Source organism: Erithacus rubecula (assembly GCF_903797595.1).
Source record: "Erithacus rubecula genome assembly, chromosome: 3".
Lineage (NCBI taxonomy): Eukaryota > Metazoa > Chordata > Aves > Passeriformes > Muscicapidae > Erithacus > Erithacus rubecula.
Genome location: NC_136689.1, coordinates 84,283,862 through 84,304,324, shown reverse-complemented (window position 1 = coordinate 84,304,324; position 20,463 = coordinate 84,283,862). Strand labels below are relative to the sequence as shown.

Sequence of the window (20,463 nt, the reverse complement as noted above, 5' to 3'; positions counted from 1 at the left end):
TGTGTCTGACAGCTTAATGAGGGGTTTGTTTGTTTGTTTTTTGAATTGTACTTTTTTTTCTAATAAAAATGATGCAGTTTCTGCTTGCAAACGTTCCCTCAAATAACAATAACACTTAATTGTACAGGTCATTGTGGTATCTGTTCATAATTGGTGTTAGCTGTCACGTGGTTAAAAGCAGTGAATTTCCTGGTGAAAAAGGGGCAAAAGAGTCTGTAGATTTCCATGCACATTTGTAGATATAGTTAAGTCCCATGAAACCTCACTTAGATAATGTGCTTTCAGAACCTATATATTTGTGTTGCCTTTGTTAAAATTTTACCACCCACTAGTAGCGACAAAAATAGACCTACATCCCTAAAGAAAATATTCATTCTCTTCTTCAGTTATCTCCAGTCAAATACATGTTTTAGACATGCTGTTTGGCTAAGAAGAGGCTATCAATAAATCCAGAGGTGCAAGATCATGAATCTTGCTCTTGGTGCACAGTTTGATGTGGAACAAAGCATGAACCTTTTAAAGCAGAGCTTAGAAATGTTATGTACAGGAGTGATATTGCTGTGTTTCATGTAACTATTTTTATATTCTGTATGTGTACTTCATATTCACTTAGCTTTGCAAACCAAAGTTAGTGTCATCATTACCTAACACTCTACAAATCTGCCTTCAGTTCTAGTATCAGCAAATGTAATTGAATTTAAAGTAAATGTTTGAGAGGAGAAAAAGCAAATGTGAGACCTCAATTACAAAAAGAAAAAAAAATGCTTCTGATTTGATATGTGTACATATCTGAGCTTGTTTTACTTTTTCCATTTAAATGCAATTCTCCAGTGTTCTCCTTCTATGGAAAAACAAAATTCTGCATTAATGGTAAAAAAAATGCAAACAAATTGCTATTATTGAGATCAGCAGAATTGGACATGGAAAACTGGAGTGTTATCAGGTATCCTAATGGGTTTTTTCTTAACTTCTAAGCCTTTTAGGATTTCTTTAAATTGCAATTCCAAGCAAGAATATTATCTCTTTCAAATTCAAGTTAGACTCTAGGACTTTCACTTGAAAGGGGCATCTAAGATTCTTTTGAATTGCATCATAAAAATTATAAAGTGGGAGGTTTCATTAGCATCTTGCCATGTTTAGCATTCCAATCACTTGCAAATAGAATACTCTGAGTTTATAAATTAAAACAAAATTTTAATAACTGCCAGCCTGGCTCAACAGATGAATACCTAGCTGCTGTCTTTATGCTGTGAGCAGTGAGGATTCTGGAAGTATAAAATTTATTTATTATACAGCAAAATAAAGTAGAATACAGCTTTCATTCTTGTATCAACAGTATGTGGAGATTCCTAATGCAGACAGGTTTTAGATCTTTAATTTTCTTAGAAACTAGTGAAATGAACCACAGAAGATTCTGCATGTGCTTTTCTAGTAGTGAAATATTTTATTTTCTTCTGCATTCTTGATGACATTCTTTGGGAGTTAAATTGGGGGATGAACGAGCTGTATGTAAAGATTAGTGACATTAAGGAAAAACAGGAACTTAAACAGATGCTTAGAAGAGCTAATAGTGTGCAATAAGGAGGTGCTGCTTTTGTTCTGTGATTAAAGTTTTCTTTTCATGTGGATCCTCAGTGGCACTGCCTGTGCAGCAGTCTCAGCTGATCAGCTGTGGGGGAGCAGAGCTCAGCAGTGATTCAGGCAGTGCTGCTCTGTGGCAGAGAAGACTGTCCCTGGCCAGGCAGGCTGGCAGAGAAGGCTCTGACATGCTCAGAAGCTGGGGGAAGCCTGGTCAGGCTGGGCACTGCCAAGCCCCGTGTGCTTTGTGTGCAGGTGGCATTTCCACTGGGCAGGGCACGTGGTGGCCTTTGGCTGCTGGCCCAGCAGGACGAGGCTGAGCAGCGACTGAGCAGTGTCTGCTCTTCATGTGTCGCTAAAGGGGCTGTGCAAGCAAAGCAAGTTCTGCCTGCTTCAAGGTGAAACCCTTGAAGTGTGCCCCAAACAAGGACTAAAGCAGCAGTGAACACCCAGGACTGGCTCCTGAGAAGAGTGCACCTTCTAGCAGCAGCTTTCTCTTTCAGCCAGGTCAGCCACCATCAGTATTTGGACAAGATCTCAAGAATCTCAGTGTGAGACTTGTACATCAGACCTCCCTCTGGGATCCATTAAATGAAGTCATCTGCACAATACTGAATACAGCAGGAGATTTAGATCTTTTGAGGAGTCCCAGCTATAGGGCAGCCCTGGGAGCTTTCCTCTTCCTCTTGGTCAATGTGAGAAAATTGGACAGTGGAGGAACACATCTATATCCATCTGAATAACAGAGGGATGGGACTTGGGAACATTTCTTGTTTTGAAACAAGCTTGTCTCCTAAACAAACCTTGATTGTCTCTTGCTATAGCAAGTAAAATACAATCGTTTAATCTTGCTTGACTGAAATGTTATTTAATTAGTGTACAGTGTTAAAGCAAAGGTGGGATTTTGCATGGCCTTTAGAAATGCCACTGCTTAGAGTGTTGTTTTTTCAGCTGTTATAAATCAATACACATGGAAGTTGGCAGTAATAACAGCCTTTTAAAAATATGTTCACTTTGTCTACCAAGAATATTGGTGAAGTAAAAGCTGTGCTTTCTTTACAAATAATTTTGTCCTTTTGAATGTCTCTACTTCTCAGCTTCACAAGTATCCCAGAAAAGATACCTATTACAATCAAATATTTCATGTTTGGGTTTGGTGGTTTGTTGTTTGTTTTTTTTTTTCGTATTCTTGCCAAATTACTATTATATTCAAGACTGAATAGATGACTACAGTTCCATAAGTTGCTCCAGCTAGACACTGTCACTTCTCATTTTATGTATTTTCTTTTTCCCTTAGGAGGAGACTGGGAAAATGGGAAGTCTAAATATATCTTCCTCTAAAAAAAGTAAATGTAGCTTGACAAATAAACATGTAAGAATTATTAGAAATTTGGCAGAGAAAAAACATCTCATGATGAGCAGTCCTTTGGCGGACAGTTGTTCAAAATCATACCTGGCAGCTATGGCATTTTGGATGCATGCAGAAGGCTGCTAGACCAACTTTGCTTACACATAAATTGCAGTCTCAACAGAGTTCTGCTAAGGTCTGGCTCTTTCCCTCCCCAGCTTTGCTGAATGGTTTCCTCAGGCAACACAATTGCTTTTGTGACTTGCTCCATTTACAGAAATTGTCCCCAAATCTTGATGTTCCCATTTGTCTGTGCTTGCTTAAGGACCTGATAAAAGAGTCAGTAAGACTGTAGTTGCCATCAGCCAGTGGGATGCTATGGGGGAGGGCAGAAGGAAGGATAAAGGAGACAGATTTTGAAGTTAAAGGGCTAATCATATTGTAATTTCAGTGGCAAAAGAATGATTGGTTCTGTCTTGAAATGCTTGGCAGAGGTGAACCTCAAGGATCACTGGGCTGGTGTACTGATGCATTGTACCTGCTTTGGCTGAAATCTGAATGACAGCATCACATGGCTGTTCTGTCCATATTCAACAATTCACCCTTCTCAGCCGTGGGAGCAGAAAGTGAAGGCACAATCTAGGCTTTTATTCATCTGTAATTCAGGTGTCACTTCCAAGAGGAATAGGGAAGTTTGCAATGGCTGTTATGCCATTGCCCAATTATTCACTAAAAATATGTGACATGTTACAGTTTGATTGTTTAAAAGTTCATGTTTGCAATCCTGGTCTCATCATAAGTCTCTTTGTTGACACATTAGTATTACAATGTCTTTGTTTCCCTTTTCTGCATGGGAAGTTTATTAATGTGGCATTTCTGCTGGATATAGTTTGTTCAAGGCACAAAACCTTTAAGTCATATTTGACCAGGGAACTACACTAGTTGTCCTAAAATTTCTGATTCAGATCACTGCCTAGGTAAAGGATTGATATCAAATGAAAACAGCATCAGCAATGTTTAAAGTTCCTTAATTTTTCTTCTCCTTCTGATGAAGGAGATTTTGCTTGGCTTGCAATTAAGTGGAGATTCCTTTACATTTCTCTGGTCAAACTTGCAAAGCTTTGCATTTTAAGGGTGGTGTAAAAAGCCAGTGTTACTATAGAAAGTTACTATACAAAGTTACTATAGTTGTGTTGTTTGCTTTTCTGCTTTCTGTGGGATATTTTGAGACAATGTTTTGTTTCCTCGGTGTAATCACGGGTTTGAGCAACCACTCCAGGGCCTGGCTGGGCTTTTTTAATGTATCTTCATTTTTCATAATTTTCTTGCTTCTATTACTCAGGCTTCCCTGGGGCTATTCTTGTCTTGAACACAGTATAAAGTCATTAAATATTTTGAAAACTTCTAAGATATATCTATCAGGGTATGAATATGGAAGTTTTAGCCAGTATTGCTGAATCAAGTTATTACAAGCAAAAATTAAACCTTTGATGATTTTATGAATTTATCTTTCTAATGTATGTCACTGCTTTTTTAATAAATGCAGGCTGAAGACAAGAAGGTACCAGAAAAGACTCTCCACGCCCCTGTGTCGCCTTCATCTGTACCTGACCATTTGAAGTGCAACATCCTCAAAGCTCAAGTGGAAGCTGCTTTTAGAGTGGGTGCCCAGGTAATCTGTGTTTAATAGTCCACTTTTTTTAGTTTTGGCATAGCTTTCTCCAGTTTTCCAAAATCCCCTTGTTCCTCCTGAGGAAGCACTTTATTTTTAGTCAGGTATGCACACTGACAGCGTTCTTGAGCTGCCCTGCAGTTTGTTCAGGTAACTCAAAATGATTGATATGGTGGAAGTAGGAAATTTATCCTAGCTGACATGATTAATACAGCCAAGAGAGGCTGGGAAAATAGGAAAGATGGCCTCAGGAAATCTCTGATTTGTCACTGTAGCTTTTACTTACTTTGTAGCTTAGAAAGAGTAATCTCTGGAGTTTTCTGGGGCTACCCACTGCTCATGGAAAATGGGGGTTACTTTTTTCTAATGATAATATCTATATATCCAAATTCAACCTTTATTTCAGGGGATTAGCTTTAGATGTCTGAGTGTGAAGTATTAGCTAGTCTTTTGTTTTCCTGCTTATTCTTGTGCTTTCAACTAAAGCTTCTATGTTCACTGCTTGGTTGTGTTTACATTAGATTCACTGTTTCAAAAATACTCTTTTAAACTTGACATACAACTGAAAACTGATACTAAATAGCATGACTATAAAAAGTTATTTTCCGAGTCAGAGGCTGAAACCTAAAATGTGTGATTCTTCTTAAGTGAAATTTGTGGACTAAAGCTAGTGTCATCGGTGCCAAAAAATAAAGCCAAATACAAAGTTTTAGGAACAAAAATAGAGGTAGAAAGGTTGTTATAATGCTATCCCAAGATCCTGTGATGTCCTTGAGTACACTATTCTCTTTGAACAGAAATTATGTTGGTATTTCCATTGCTTTGTTTTTTTTCACAATAACATGCCAGGTCGACTTGCCCTGCAAAGGGCTTTGTTAACAATCAGCTTTGTGTATTTTTTGTTCCCTGGCAGATCTTTCATTTGAGAGCTACATTACATCTGGACTAGATAGATCTAAGGAAGCATCAAAATTTGGTTATACTGTCTGATTTCAATAACAGAAACTATAAATCTGGCAGCATAAGAGGAAGGAATTGTTTGAGTGTTTTTTTCTTTTCATTTTTGCTTAAAGCAATTCTCTCACCTCTCTGAATTCTGTGTTGTATCAATTGCAGCTTATTTTGCCTTTGGGTTTACCCTCTGTTTATCCTGTGTGTCTTTTCTACAGGATGTCATGGTATACCTCTCATATTTGTACTTTCTCCTGAGTATGCTTAATGGTCATGTTTGACTGGATAGTTAAAGGCTGGAAGCAGTGTGTGCTGTTGCATTCAGTATACAACATTATTAAAGCAAGATAGGAAATGTGCTTAATGTCTGCATCTCTCAATTGACCTGCTCTGCCTTAATTTTTCAGTCTGAGGCTTTCCAAGAGAAAACATCCTGGTTTGCTTTTTCTGCCATAACCATGTTCTTTAGTGTTGTAAATAACTTCCAGAGCAAACTGAGTGTTCCTCTTTTCCTTCTTGTCTGTGTTGTTATTCACAAGGATTTAAAAGTCAAATTGGATTAAGTAGATGTCTGTGGACTTGGCCCAATGATAAAAATCTTATTCTTTCAGGGGAGGGAAGGTAAAGAAGACTGTTGCAGTATAGCATATATTGTGGAAAAATAATGGCATAGGGTTCAGTTTGAAATCCCTGAAACTTTCACTGCTAACAAAGATTTATAGCCAGAAAATTAGGAAGTCACCTTAATCTTAGAAATCCTCATTCAGCTACCTGCTTAGCCACAAATTGCCTGTGTAACTAGAAATGAGTTCTTCTGCACTTGATCTCCCCTCCTGTCAGTTATGAAAGATCACCCTTCTCAGGTACATTGCAAAAATAAGCGGGCAGAGACCAGGCAGTGATCAGCTGTTACAGGAAGAAGCTGTGGCTACACTAGCACTGAAAAAGGCAGGAAAAATGGTCATGGAAGGAATCAGTGGAAACACATTCATCATCTAGAAGGTGGGAGAAGGCAAGGCAGCTACAGGAGGACCTGATAAACCACTGTATTAGATACCATAAACACACCCAGGTATCTTCTCTACCTACCCCCAGCCAACCAGCTGAATACCAATAGCTGAGCCATTTCCCAGTGGTAGTTCAGTCATATTCTGGAAAAGTGAGCTGGGATGGAATTGCACTGCTGAGAGACACAGCATCCTTTGAGGGAGCAGATAAGGAATAATTTTGCTCATGGAAGACAACTATTTAACTCCATGTATTCCCACAGGGCTGTGGCCCTGCCCCTCTTTGACCCCATCTGAGATATCTTGCTGTTCAGTATATCTGGAGGACTAACAATGTTATCCTTTGCCCAATTCTGTATTTTGATGCCAGTTCCATATTATATCCCTGAGAAGTCTTGCCTCCTGGCCTTATTTGTAACACTCCAATTTATCATCTCTGCTTTTTTATACTGTCATACTTCAATTTACTGGGCAGCCAGAGCAAGAGGTTTATCTAGGGTCTGTAAGGCACAGCCTGTATTCCCCAAGTTATAAAGCAAGTCAGCCTTGCTTTTCATCATGGAGGGCACAGTTATTCCCATATTTCATGATAGCACAAAAAATAAAATTTAAAAAAAAAAAAAAAAAAAAAAAAAAAAAAAAGGGGAAAAAAGAGAATTTGCTTCCCTAGTTTGTAAAAGGAGGAAGAAAGAAGCACTGTCTTATGCACATTGGTGTTTGAAAGATGTTGTTCTAAGGGCCCCAAAAATCTATGGTCTAACTCATTCTTTTTGAGAGTTTGAGGGGCATCTTCATTATATGGTTAGGTTTAAAAGCATGAGAAAAACATTGGTGCACTGTAGGATTGCATCCAAAATTAACAAACTGTTGCTTGAAGTATTTGTAACAGCTCTCCCTTCAAGTAGTAGGAATATTTTCAATACCATATGCTACTAACATCAGGATGTGACAAGTTTATGAAAGCACCTCCTGCATGTAGTAGAAGAAGCTGTTTCTTGTTAATTTGGAGAATGGAGTAAATGTTTGCAAATGGAAAATATAAGCTGGGACAGAAATTTTTTGTAGTTTACTTTTTTTTTTTTTTTATGGCAGCTAGGCACCAATACAAGAGAGAGCCTTAGAAATGAATGATTCCAATGCTTATGGTTTAAAAAATGAAACCAGGGAAAATGTTGCTAGACATTTAAAAACATATCCTGGGATGTGATCTCTGTGCTTCTCCATTTCAGAATTATGCCGAAGGGCATAATCACATTTTTGTTTATCATGTTTATCACATTCCTAAGGTTCAATTCATCTTCCACAGTTATAGCCCTGACTTAGAGACCAAAAATTTTTAAGGTTATGGTGCAAGCTCTGCTTGTGGTTTAGAGTTATAGAGCAGCAGAAAACTAACATGAGTGAGGGTTGTTGTTTTGTGTATTTTTTTTTTTTGTTTGTTTGGTGGAAATGTCAGTATTTATGTGCTACTCATCTAAATGTAGAATGAAACTGCAGTGTGCCCAGGGATGCTGGCAGCTGGATCTAGAGCTCTCTGCCACAGACAGCCCAGGTGAGAAACGTGAGGAGCCCACACTCAGCTGTGGGAACCTGTGGTCTGCACAGGGCATGCCATGCAGTTACCTGTAGGGCGAGAGCAAATGAGTAATGTTTCACAACACACCTCTCAAACTGTGCCACAGGGATCTGCCACCTTTTAGCTGACAGACTACATGTCACAGTTCCCACATAATTGAGCTCCAGGGGAGCCCTAAACACTGTGAAGCAACTGACATCCCTTTTTTTTTCTTTTTTTTTTTTTTTTTTTTTTTTTTTTTGCATATATTCCAGGCCCTTCATTTGAGAGGTACTGTCAGAATACAAAAGACCAGCTCTCCCTAGCATTTAAAACCCCTTTGCAACTGGCATGAGTCAGGGCTGGTATGCTGTGATTGAACAGACATGACTTGTTAGTAGCACAAAGAGTCCCTTTTGCCAAAAAGTTCATGGCCCAAGTAATGAAGGAAAGATACCTGCAGGTTTCAGTTGCTATTTATATCCAGTTTGGCTTTGGACAAATCCTAATCATCCTTAAAATTAAGCACAGGGTCCTGAGCAAATGTACAGCTATCTCAGCAGGGCTTTTTATTTTGGCAGGCAGTGTGTGCAGTGTTCTAGCAGCTTGTCATCCACAAGTGGTGTCTGTATTCTGCACCTGTTACTCAGGCTTTCCTAAACCCTTGGGTTGATGTGTGCCCAGCAGGTTAGCTCAGGGAAGGATCCTGTTTCTCACAGATTTCCACTGCAGCTGATTTTTGCATCACTGACATCTTCCCCTGTCTGCAGACAAGGGAAGGCCAAGCTCATCCTGCAGGTACATTTTTGCAGTGCAGTTTGTGGAAGACAAATAGAGGTGACATTACTACTGAGCTACATTATGGGTTGCTTGCTGAGAAAAAAAAAAGTGGTGAGAAAAGGTGTTTTGGAGCTGCAGGATGCTTACAAAAGAGCATACAAAATCCCGTTTATTTATCCCTTTTCAACCCCAGTGGAAACTCCTGGCCAGGGAGAGGTATCTCCAATCAGCCAAGTTTGGGTTCTCAAGCCATTGATTCCCCTGCCTTGGTTCTCAGTAAACAAAGGGACATTTAGGCTGAACAAAGGGACGTTCTGTCCTAACTCCTTTCACACACTGACTTTCTTGACAAGCCTATACACATGCAAATTTTTAGGCCAGGTCGATAGCCATCTCTCTCCTTTTTCTCCCTTTCCTAGAAACAAGTACAGGCAGATCATCCTGTAGATTTGCCTTAAGTATTGCAAATATATGAGTAAGTGCAGGTTGCCTGTGCTGTTGAGTCTTCTCTTGAGGAAAGGATTGGTACAGAAAATACCTCGGGTCGTGCAGGATGCCAGTGCCATCCTGTGCTCTCTATGCAAGCCATGGGGCAATGTAAATGAGACTGAGATCTATGCATTATTTATGGTAGAAAAGGTGCATAAGTGAGGTGATCAACGGTGCTAGTCTGTCATGGCTACATTTTTGACCATTCTTTTTCTCTTTTAGTGTCCTGCCTCCTTTAAGGAAGGTTTCAAGTGTAAGGACTTGTCATCTTCAAAGTCCAGATGCTTTTGCCACGTATTTCTAGAAAAAATTCACTGTCTTTATGTAAGCTGGGTCTTGGAGCTTTATTCACTTAAGGAGATCTGGATTCAAACCCTAATCAGGTCATGAATGAAAATAGAGTAGGTGAAGGGAAGACACTTGAGGATTTATAATCATATGCAATCTTTCTTATAATAGGACTTAAACAAATCCTTCTGGATACCCAGAGGAATTCTCAGTTTCAAATGGATGTTGACTTAAGTACCTTGAAAGGATCAGCTTTTCCAACATTTCAGGCTCCTTCCATCATGAATTAGTTGCTATTTGCTTCCCTCTCTTCCTTTCCTCCCTCCCTCCATCCCTCCTTATTCACAGCACCGAGCTGCTGCACAATTTGACAGTCTTTGCACAGAGATCAGAACTGAAATTATGTGAGCATAACAGGTCACAGCTGAGGTGTTCAGGCTGTGGGGGAAGCTTCCACAGCTCCTTATGTACACTGTGCCTTCCTTGCTAAAGCTGTTGCTGTTAGTCACCCACTTGGATGAGCAATAACCTCACTGTCAAGTTTCAGGCTAGGTAAAAAGAAGCAACTGCTCTGGGACTCTCAACTGGAGCAGCAGCAAGTGCAACATCACATCAGTTATAATTGTTCATAACAATGGAACTTAAAAATGGCTCAGCTTCAGATTCTCTGTGTTCAGTTGCTATGTGGGAACAGGTTTGCTCAACTTAAAAAGTGAGACTACAGGAATTTGATGGTTCCACAGGTTTAAAAACACAGGATTTTGATTGTGTGTGAGGAATATATGATACATGGCAGCTCATTAAAGGTGTGTCAGCAATGATGCCTCAAAATCAGGGAAGGAATTGAGGAAATGATGTGGCAACATTTCTGGAGGTGCAGACGGGGAGTGAAGATTTACATAAACAGAATGTGGGAACTGATGAGATCTTCAATTTATTCCCTGGGATAGTGGAGGCAAATGTGGCAGTGGTGTCACAAGACTCTGAGAACTGTGGGTAAATCAGCTCTGTCTCCTCTCTGGTGTGTCTCTAAGTGCCAGGACATGATGAGACAAGTACTGCTAATTGCCTTGATGTGTAAGAGCCCCGCCACAGCCCATGGTGCCAGGCCTCATTCAGAGGGAAAAAACGGGGTAGTCTGCTCCCAAGAGACATACACATCATGCTTTCCTGCCTGAAAAGTTACATTTGACATATTAAATCACCAAGGTAAACCTACCTTGGCAGAACATTCTTCCTGATGACATGTTCCTTAGCCTGTATTATCTAATGAGATCAGCCAACACTTGGCATGGCTGACAAAAGATAATAAAGAGCTGAAAAATCAAATATGATTCAGGCCTCTTTAGCATCATTACAGATTCAGAAAGAGCCAAGATAGAGAAGTATTTCCATGCCCCTGCAGTGAGAGTCATTCCTTCCTTACCTTTGAAGGTCTCCAAACATGTTGGAGTAAGCTGTGTTGCTGTCTCTTTCCTTCTGCAACTGAGAACTTTGTGAAATTGCTAAATAAGAGGCATCATGTGTTTCCTGTGAGCCTTCTAGACCCTTGTCTTTTTCAGATGAGAACCTGGCACTCTCCCTCAGCTGCAGTGATCTGATTCCTCATGCAGTTTTTTGCTTTTCCAAGGTACTCCTATTTTGGATCGATAGAGGTGAGAGCTGCAGCAGTGTCCCTTGTGATGGAGGAGACACAGATGGCACTAGCTCCCCGTGGTGCTTGCTTGAGGCATGAAGAGCACAGACTGCCTTGCACAGTGCCCCACTGGCAAAAATCACAGAAGGCTGCACCCAGAGTTCTGTCTTTACTGTATTTTCCCTCTTGGTACATGCTTGGTGCAACCAGTTCCCATCTTGAGGTTCTGTACTCCATTATCCTGGGGCTAGCTCTTTCTTCAGAAGAAAATTGAAGCAGCTGCTGTTCACTAGGCAAATCCAGCCACCAGGACTTATGAATTAATGCATGGGATTACTCTCATGGGCTAGAAAGTGTTCCCACCCCCTCTAGAAAGCTCAGCAGAGTCTGGCATAGCATCCCTGGAGCATCCACCCCCTCTCTACGGCACCAAAGGACCTGGCTGCCAAGACAGCAGCAGGGATTAGCAGTGCTCAGGAGTTGGCTGAAAAGCAATCTGAGAACTCCCAGGCTGCCCAAAGGTAGATGGCTTAGAGAGCTTTGGGAAAAATTTGATATTACTTAGATACTTTTCTCCTCTTTTCATCCTTTGGTGAAACTATTTCTTGGCAATCATCTGTGAAGATGGCAATCATCTGTACAATGGCATTGCTGCCCAGTCATGTTTCTTGTCCCTAAACACTATAAAGTAATGCTTAAAATGATAAAGTAATTCTTTGTTTCTAATATCATCCAGAAAGTTAATGGCATATGAAATCAGAGCATTAATGATTTTTCTTTTCCTCTGGGCCTGATGCAGATAAAAAAAAAAGAGAATGGCATTGTGTGGATGGATTATATGGATCAACTTTTAATTTGGTTTGCAGTCTGGTAGCCAGAAGAGTAGCTTGTTTCTCTCTGGGTAATTATTAAATGAATCTGCTTCTGTATAAATTGGGCTTCCAGGTCTGCTGTGCCCTGAAATCTCTCCCTCAGAGCAACAGCCTCTGTGGGAGGAAAGAATCTGCCTTAGCTGAGATCTAAGCAGTTCCATGCTTTGCTTCTGCCTCTGTCTTTCTTGCACAGCTCAGAGCTGGGCTTTCAGTGGGTGAGAGCCTCTGCCCAGCTCTCTGTGTGTGCTTCCTACTAGGCACCTCCTGCTACCCTTGGCTGACCCCCCCTGCCCCATTGCTGGAAGGGATCCTGCAATGGAAACCCAAAATCCTGGCCCAGCAGGATTCAGTGAAGGCAAACCATCTGGGAATTACATTATAAGGGCTGTCTACAAACATAACCCCTGTTCTACAGCCATGTCTTTTCAGTAAGGCTGAGAAAATCCTTTTGTGATTAGTGACTGTGATTTGCAGTGTTGAGAAGAAAAATAAAAGCAACAGGCTGCCAGTCATGACTGACTGACCTCATTCTGAAACAAACAGCCCCAAAGCCAAGAAGCCCCAGGTGAGGCAAGGGTGGTTCACTGGTAGCTGAAGCCCTTTGCAGAGGGGTTTGCAAGTATAACATTTCCCAGTGTCTATTCATCCACAGATAGGGAGGAGAGGCACAGGATGAGGAGAATGAGCCCACCCTTGTTAATCTGCACCTGCCAATGCACCCCATGGCACCCTGAGGGCAGGTCTCTTTCCCTTACCCCATTTCTTTGTATGCCCCCTCTCCCTTTACAATTTAGAGTGGGATTACTTGCTCACCAGTCTGCAGTGCTTACTTGTGGGTGCAGGAGTCTTTTCTGATCTCCAAAACATGAGTAATATTGGAGAAAAATTAGTACCAAGAGAAATTCCTCATTGATGGAGAATGCTGGTCATGCTGCTTAGAAATGTATGACTTCCTGAGCTGCAGGCTTAGCCTTCCAATGCAGAGAAGATAAAAGAGAGAAATAATGTAGTCACAGAGCTGAGAAGCAACACAAGAGTCTAACACAATGAAGCCTTCTCAGCTGGCTAATGAGATCCATGGCTTATAGCATTTAAGTAGGTGGAATTTTAATAATTCCTTTACTGGTCACAACTCCTGCATTGCATTCTTGGTCTCTGTAATCTTTCTTTTATTGTTGTGTTCAAGTGCACCCTAAAATGCAGATCAATAAATTTGGTGAAAATTGGAATGAACTAAAATTCATAGTTTTAAAAAGTAACCAAATTGACACATAATAAGCAGCTAGCTTGACAGGCTGAACAATAAAATGCTGCTAAGACATCAGTGTGGAAGAAGAGATTTTGTATTAGGTTTCTGACAGCTGGATTCATGTTTACAGATTTCAGAAACCAAACAGCTTTATAAAAAGCATTATAATTTCTGTAGAACAAAGAAATATTGCTTCCACTGCTCATCTATGCCAACAAAGAATGATTTTCAATGCTTTCTCTCAACTCCTTAAAAAGATTTTTTCTTTCCTTTCAAGAAAGAGATGGATTTTGAATAAACATTATGCTAGACAGAGGTACTAGAAGACCAGTAAAAAAAAGTTTTCTAAAGCTGAGCTGAATTTCTTAAAGCTATAAATTCATTAAAATCCCCAAATGGTTTATAATGTTGCAGTAATTCACTGAAAACCTTAGCAGCAAAACATTTGGTGGCTGAGTTACAATGGTGGTGATGTTGTGATTATGTCCCACATTTATCTGATTCCTTAATTTCTGGAGTGTTTGTGCAGGACTGAGGAGATTAAACCCAAATATGTAAGGGCACTGCATTGGAATGGGGTTTCTCCAGTAGCTACTGTTGATCCTGTTCTCCTCCAAGTGTCCCAAGTAACTTGCTCTGTAAACTAGCCCCTAGGAGAGGGATAAACCTGCTGCTGAGGGCCAGAGGGTGACCTGCAGATGGTGGGTTTGGTATCATGTACAAGGTCCAACAATTCTAAAGGAAGGGATGAACTTCCCACTAAAGGACTTGTCCCAAAATGCCCTCTAACCCATCACCTCAGGTACTTACTGGGCTGGAGAGGACCCAGAACAGAGTTCACTTTCTGTCAGGCTCCTAATGGTTCCAGTTTAATTGTCCATACAGTTAATTGTGTGTGCAAGCTGAACAATGTCTTCCCACCATGGCTGATGAGATAAATAATGGGTAATTAATGGGTAAATAATGATCTGGGAAGTGGTGATGAGGGTTCTGTTCCCTCTAGGACAAAGGGAAAACAAACCCAAAACTATCACAGCTTGGGTGATTTCCCCAAGCATTGAGTATCCCTACTGATATTTTTATTTCAGTTCATCACTGAGGTATAGAAGAAACTCAGCTTTGATTTTGTTTCCTTTTCTTATGAGTACCCTCAAATGGAATATCTCAATTTTTTTTGAATGGAAGGTCTTATGTAACATTACAATATTTTTACATGTCTGTAAAATCCTTTGATTTGGATTTGATGGATTTGAAGAAATCTGTTTCATCATTTTTTAAGAGGATTAGACTGACACATTTAATTTAATTTGATCTGGACCTATGGCCTCAAATTAATGTGGTTGAGATACTGAACACTGAAAAATCACTTTGTTGTGGGACTATTTCTGTGCCCTTCTGTTTATGTAGTGAGGTGCAAATGTCACAGTCTGAGAACCCCCTGGCTGATTTGGAGATGCTCCTGTCTCTGTAGTCAGTATTTTCTGTAGGGGGGGGCAGTGTTGTCCTCACACTGGCATTTACACATGGATTGTGGAATACTGCATCATACTACATGAAGAGTATATCAACACCTGCCCAGATTGGGCATTTCCTAGGTGATAAAGCAATTTCCATGTAAGTTGTTTTGCAATACTAGTATTTTCAACTCAACAGACAAATGGCATGTGAGATACAGGACTCTGTAATTTGGCAGAGAGCAGTAATGGGTGAGATTTTCTGTGAATTGTGCATACAGTGTGAATATATGTAAAGGATCACATTTTTCAGTTAGGTTTTCAAAGACTGAATGAAAAGTTGGCATTATTACTTCAGTTAGGCTACATAAATATTTATTCTACTCCAACTGAATGGACAGCTCAACTACAGTATGTTTGTCTGTGTAGATTTTGTGTGATTTCTGCTCAAGTGCTTTCTGGAGGAACCACAAATGTCAGAGTTCCTTCCTTTCCCCTCCAGTGCCAATCTCTTCCTTTCACTGTTGCTCTGCACATTCTACACTGTTGTTCATCACAGTGAATCTCAACTGTAGGAGATGAAAACCCAAAAAGATTGTGTCTTTTAAATCTGGACAGAGTAGGCATTTTGGGTACTGCAGTTTTCTGAGGTGCTTACAGGAATATTTTTTAAATAAACAGTTGTATTATCCTAAGTGCATGGATGTTGTACTAAACTTTGGCTCCTTCTTTTAACAGGCTGTGAAAGAAGAGACCACTTTTGTAAATCCCAGTAAGACCTCCAGTCTGCAGGACCCTAATGTAAGGTCTGTTGCTTCTTGTCTGTAGGGGAAGCAAAAAATTCATGTATGATGCAATGAGGCATTTCCCAAACATTATCTCAACCTGTTGTTACAACTCAATTTGCTCATCTCCAGATTGCTGTGTAAAGGTCACCATGCAATGACCTGAGAAGATGGTGACTGTCAGAATAGTGCTTATTTTACACATATATATCAGATACAGTTTAAGAATTGATAAAAGCTCAGCTTTAAAGATCAGGCTGGGTGTATCTATTTGAATGAAAGACAAAAGCTCTGGGTAAGAAATCAGGTCTAGTGACACTCTTAGAAAAGCTTATATAAAAATAAGTCAGTTTTCATAACTTTTCTATCAGAAACATGCTAGGTGTCCAAACTGGAACATCCTTGTTCCGGTATTTTCCTCGTTTGTGCAAGGTCTTTTCTTCACAGAAGAAGAGGCATTTGGCATATAGCCTTCAGAAAAATTTGCACACAGTAGTGACTACTTTAGATTGTATTTTTCTTCTGTTAGTTGAAGATAATAGTCTTTCTTTATGGGAGTGGCCATTTTCAAGAGGCATATTAATTGTAAACATTATTGGAGTGGCACAGTAAACTGCTTCCAGCAGGTGATTAGAGAGGAGGTTACAGCAGGAAATTATTGGGAATTATTACATTTGGAAATCACCTGCCTCTATGTGTATGGTAGTGCCATCACTTTGGACATCCTCAGTGCTGAAATCTGAGGGGAGAGTTTGAGGGGAAAATATTATGGATTTACAGGATTTTGTATATGTTCATGTATATTTGATATATCTGTGACCTGGAACACTTGTCATCTCATTATTTTATTTTATAATTTTGGGTGGTGATTCTTGCAATGGGAAGCAGACATTTAATCACTTTATGGAAAAGTCTACTTGAGGGGACTAATGAATTATGTTTGAAAAATTAAGTCATTCTGAACTCAAAAAGAAACACAGTTGGGTGTATGTATTTCCTACAGTGTGATAAATCTGCACCAGCCTTCAAAAGCCACTTCAGTCAGAAATTCCTTTCTGACCACGTTGGGCTAGCAGAGTTGCTGTGTTTGCTGAATGGAAGCAGCTACCTGGAGAAGGATGATGGGGATGGCTGGGGGTACTGAGGCAGGAGGAGACAGGAGAGGCAATGCTATTGCCTCCAAGGCAGAGCCTGGCTTGCTTGGAGTGCAGCTGTGATCCCAGTTTCCCAGTCTCTTATCTCAGGATACCCTGCAGGGCTGAAATGTCTCACCTGATAGGCCATGATTTTCTCATTTGTTTGTCCAAGAGGCTGTAAAGGCTGTTTGATATTTAGAATCACCCATTTTTCTTCTGTGCTGCTGCTCTTCTTAGACCTCCACAAAACTTACTTGAGAAAATTATTTTCTTAAGAAAATTCATCACGTACATTGCACTATTTCTCTGTTTATTTGAAATGGGTTTCACATGTTATCTCTGCCACAACACCTTTGTTGGTTTGCTGTCACTTCCAGAAGCAGTTCAGGAGGACCTAATTTGTGTATCCCTGTGTGACTGGGAATGTGGCTGCAGACTTGTTTCTGCTGAACTTCTGCATAACATCTGCAGAAAAAAAACCTCTTTACTCCACATTTTGGAATAGGTTCTCTCCTGCATCATGTTGAACTGTAAATGAGTGGTGTGTTTTGTGATATAAAGCACTGTGAGGTAAGGTTGGTAACCTGGCTACAAAGCAAATTTCACTGTTTTCTTTTGCACACATCCAAGCTTCTGAAATGGTAAAAGTCACTTTGGAATTCTTGGTATGCAGAGTTCTGGTGTATATTTGCCTAATATTTACTTTTATCTTTGTTGTTTCAAGCATCATTTCTTCTACAGTGAGTTGTGCCAAATGAAATGGTATTCTTTTATTGCTGTGTCCTGAAGGTGCCCATATACAAGTAATCAATGCTCAGGGATAAACCAGTTGTAAGGGATAGACCAATTTTAACAGTGTGCATTCAAAACTCAGAGAAAAAATGAAAAGTAAACCCAGTGTCTAAGCATTCTCTTTCTCCTTCAAGCAGCTACCCTTTCTGCAGGGATATATGCACCTCTGCATTCAGCCAGCATGTGACCTATTTGCCAATAACATTCTCTATGACTTCTGTCTTGTGGAGTTTGATGGACATAAATGAGCCTTTGCTCTGCTAGGAATTGCATCTGAGTAGAGCCAAGAGTTAGTTCATACTGGGAAACAAATTTTCTGAGCTTTTCTCTTTTCTTTAGTGGACACAAAAGAGCCCTTGGTAAAACACCCTTCACATAGAATATATATTTTTTCCCTGCAAGTACCCATGCAGACATTTCTGTAAACAACACCTCTGTGAATCTTTGAGGACTCTTTGTTTTCTGAAATATCTTGCTGGTTGGAACCAGTAGCTATCACAGGTTTTTAACAATCCTCTACTCTTTTCATGCAAGGGATTTATACCAGGGACAATGACTTTGTCTATTTTTCACATTGATGACTGTATAAAACACTATAAAATGCTTCATTTTTTCCAAACCCAAGACACAGGGAAATTTGTTCAGGCCAGCTAGTAAGCAAACCTATGGAATTTTGAGCAGTAACTGAAGCATGAATTGTTTATTCAAATAGGGGTGACAGAGGAGGGCAGTAGTGCTTGTTTGATTAAACAACTGTGCTCTCTTTGCTACCATTTTGCCTGCTTTTCCATTGCCATTCTGAATATTACACTTCTAATGAATTAACTGCTTGGATATGGCCTGTAATCTCCCTGAGCAATTATTTTAGCATCTGCCACGACAGACTCAATTTGGCAAACAATTGCTATAGCTCTTTGTAGAATTAGTTCTGGTTCAACTAGTAATTACTCATATGTATGTGTGGTGTAGCCACTTTTCCTACAAACAGGTCTCCAGTCATTTTCTTGGGCATGGCCTCAGGATAATGTTGTACTTAGGCAAAGTTTTCATGTATCAGGCAGTTTATCCACCTTTTCTGTGCCTTCTGGCAAACTCCAAACACTTCCTTATGTAAGTAATTTTAAATATGAGGAAGGGGGAATGAGAGCTGGGGCTGAAGTAGCACTAATTTTCAGCTTTCAGAAGAGGAAACCTTGTTAAATTTGCTCTGTCATTTGGTGCACAGACTGGAAGTGCAAGGTTGCTTCCTGATCTTGCTGTTAATAGCTAACCTGTACACAGCAGATTAAGCTGCAGGAGCATGTGGGATCACAGCAGACCACAGTCCTCCCTCACTCCCAGCTTTTGGAGAACAGTCCTGCATGTTTCCATAGGTTTACCTCCTCTGGATAGGAGGGTTTTTTTCCTCCCAGACTGTTTCAAGTGCTGGCTCCAACTTTAAATGAGGAAAAGGCTGGTGACTCAGTAACCCAACACATGCTGCAGTGTTCTAGCTTGCATCCTCTTTAATCCTCAGAGTAGACTGCTGGAGTGCACTGTGAATTGGACACAGCCATACACTCCCTCTGCTGAGCCTGCTGCTTTGCTGATAACCTGTACCAGAGCTGCAGGTCTGGACAGTGGCTGCAGGGGAGCTGGGTGCTTGCCTCAGCTGGATCCATCAGGCTGCACGTGACAGAGCTCGCAGCTGGACAAAGTCAAATGGGAGCAGCCCACAGGAGAGGAATTTCTCTAGCAGGTTAAATAGGAGAGCCATGAGTTAATCTGATAAGACATAGGAATCCTCTGAGGAAGAGTCAGACCTTTCTTTATTACAGCTCTTGTAGTAACAGATCTGAAAGCACACACATTTTCTTTAACACTACAGTAATATGTACTCTATAACTGTATACTAGTAACTATATAGCTGGGCTGTATGCATTTTGGACAAGGCAGATGAGAACACTGGTTTTTGGAAGAAGAAATACCTGTGGAAAAACATGTTATTTATGTATTTGCTTGGGTTTTTTTTTTTTTTTTTTCCTTTCTATATTGTCTGTGTTGAATCTAGAATCAAGAGGAGATAGTTAGTTTGCAGTTACCACTTCCTGTGGTGAGGCATGCCTTGTTAAGGCGTATAGAAAAAATGTGTTTGTGTCAATACTGTGTTAGTTTGGAATTTGTAATGACACATAATTTGTAAGGATTTTTAATGGCACTTCTTTTGGGATGTAGACCCAAGTGTACAAGGGAAGGAGTGATTGTGTCAGTCCTTTTAAAGACCAACAGGAGGAATTAATCTCACAATAGAGCTAGAAGAGCCTTTCTGATAGATCAGTTTCTTCTTTAATATTGTAAAAGAATCTTTTGGGGTGGAAAATAATCCAGAAAGGATTATGAGGAAGCAGCAGAGGTATTTTCTCATCTGTTAGAGAATTCCTTGCACTCAGGTATCTGTCTCTGTGTCCAGATGGAACTGTTGGGGAAGAAGTGTGTTAGCTGTATAGATAGCTAATTTAGTTCAGATTTGAGATTAGAGATTACTGAGTGTTCATAGGTATAGTTTTCATAAGGCTCTCACCCTCTGCCAACAACAACTAGTTTTTTTAGTATTTGATCCTTTTGGCCTTGAGAGATCAGGGTTCCAGCTGTCTGCCAGAAACAATGAAGGAAGTAAAGAGTTATGCAAAACAGAAAAATTAAAAATGTAGTCAGCAGTTTTCCTATCACCTCTGGTCACTTTCCTCTTGATCAGGGGCGTGCCCCACCTTCTGATTTGGGACGTGGAGGTTTTTCTCCTGCAGCATATCAAGGGAATGTGAATCACAAAGTCACCTTTTCACCTTTATGTAAACCTCACCCATTTCTCAGTAAAGGGGTGGATGCTAGAAA

General features: G+C 40.2%; 1 protein-coding gene across 2 annotated transcripts in view; it reads left to right on the top strand.

Annotated features, from left to right (window-relative positions):
- The window catches only part of LOC306799380 (band 4.1-like protein 4B), a 63,028-nt gene that overhangs the window by 4,634 nt on the left and 37,931 nt on the right, over positions 1-20,463 (top strand). For both annotated transcript variants that reach the window (XM_079300322.1, XM_079300321.1), the window contains exons 2-3: positions 4,473-4,598; positions 15,618-15,685. In XM_079300322.1, the coding sequence (XP_079156448.1) occupies positions 4,473-4,598; positions 15,618-15,685 (194 nt within the window). The remainder of the gene's footprint in view (positions 1-4,472; positions 4,599-15,617; positions 15,686-20,463) is intronic.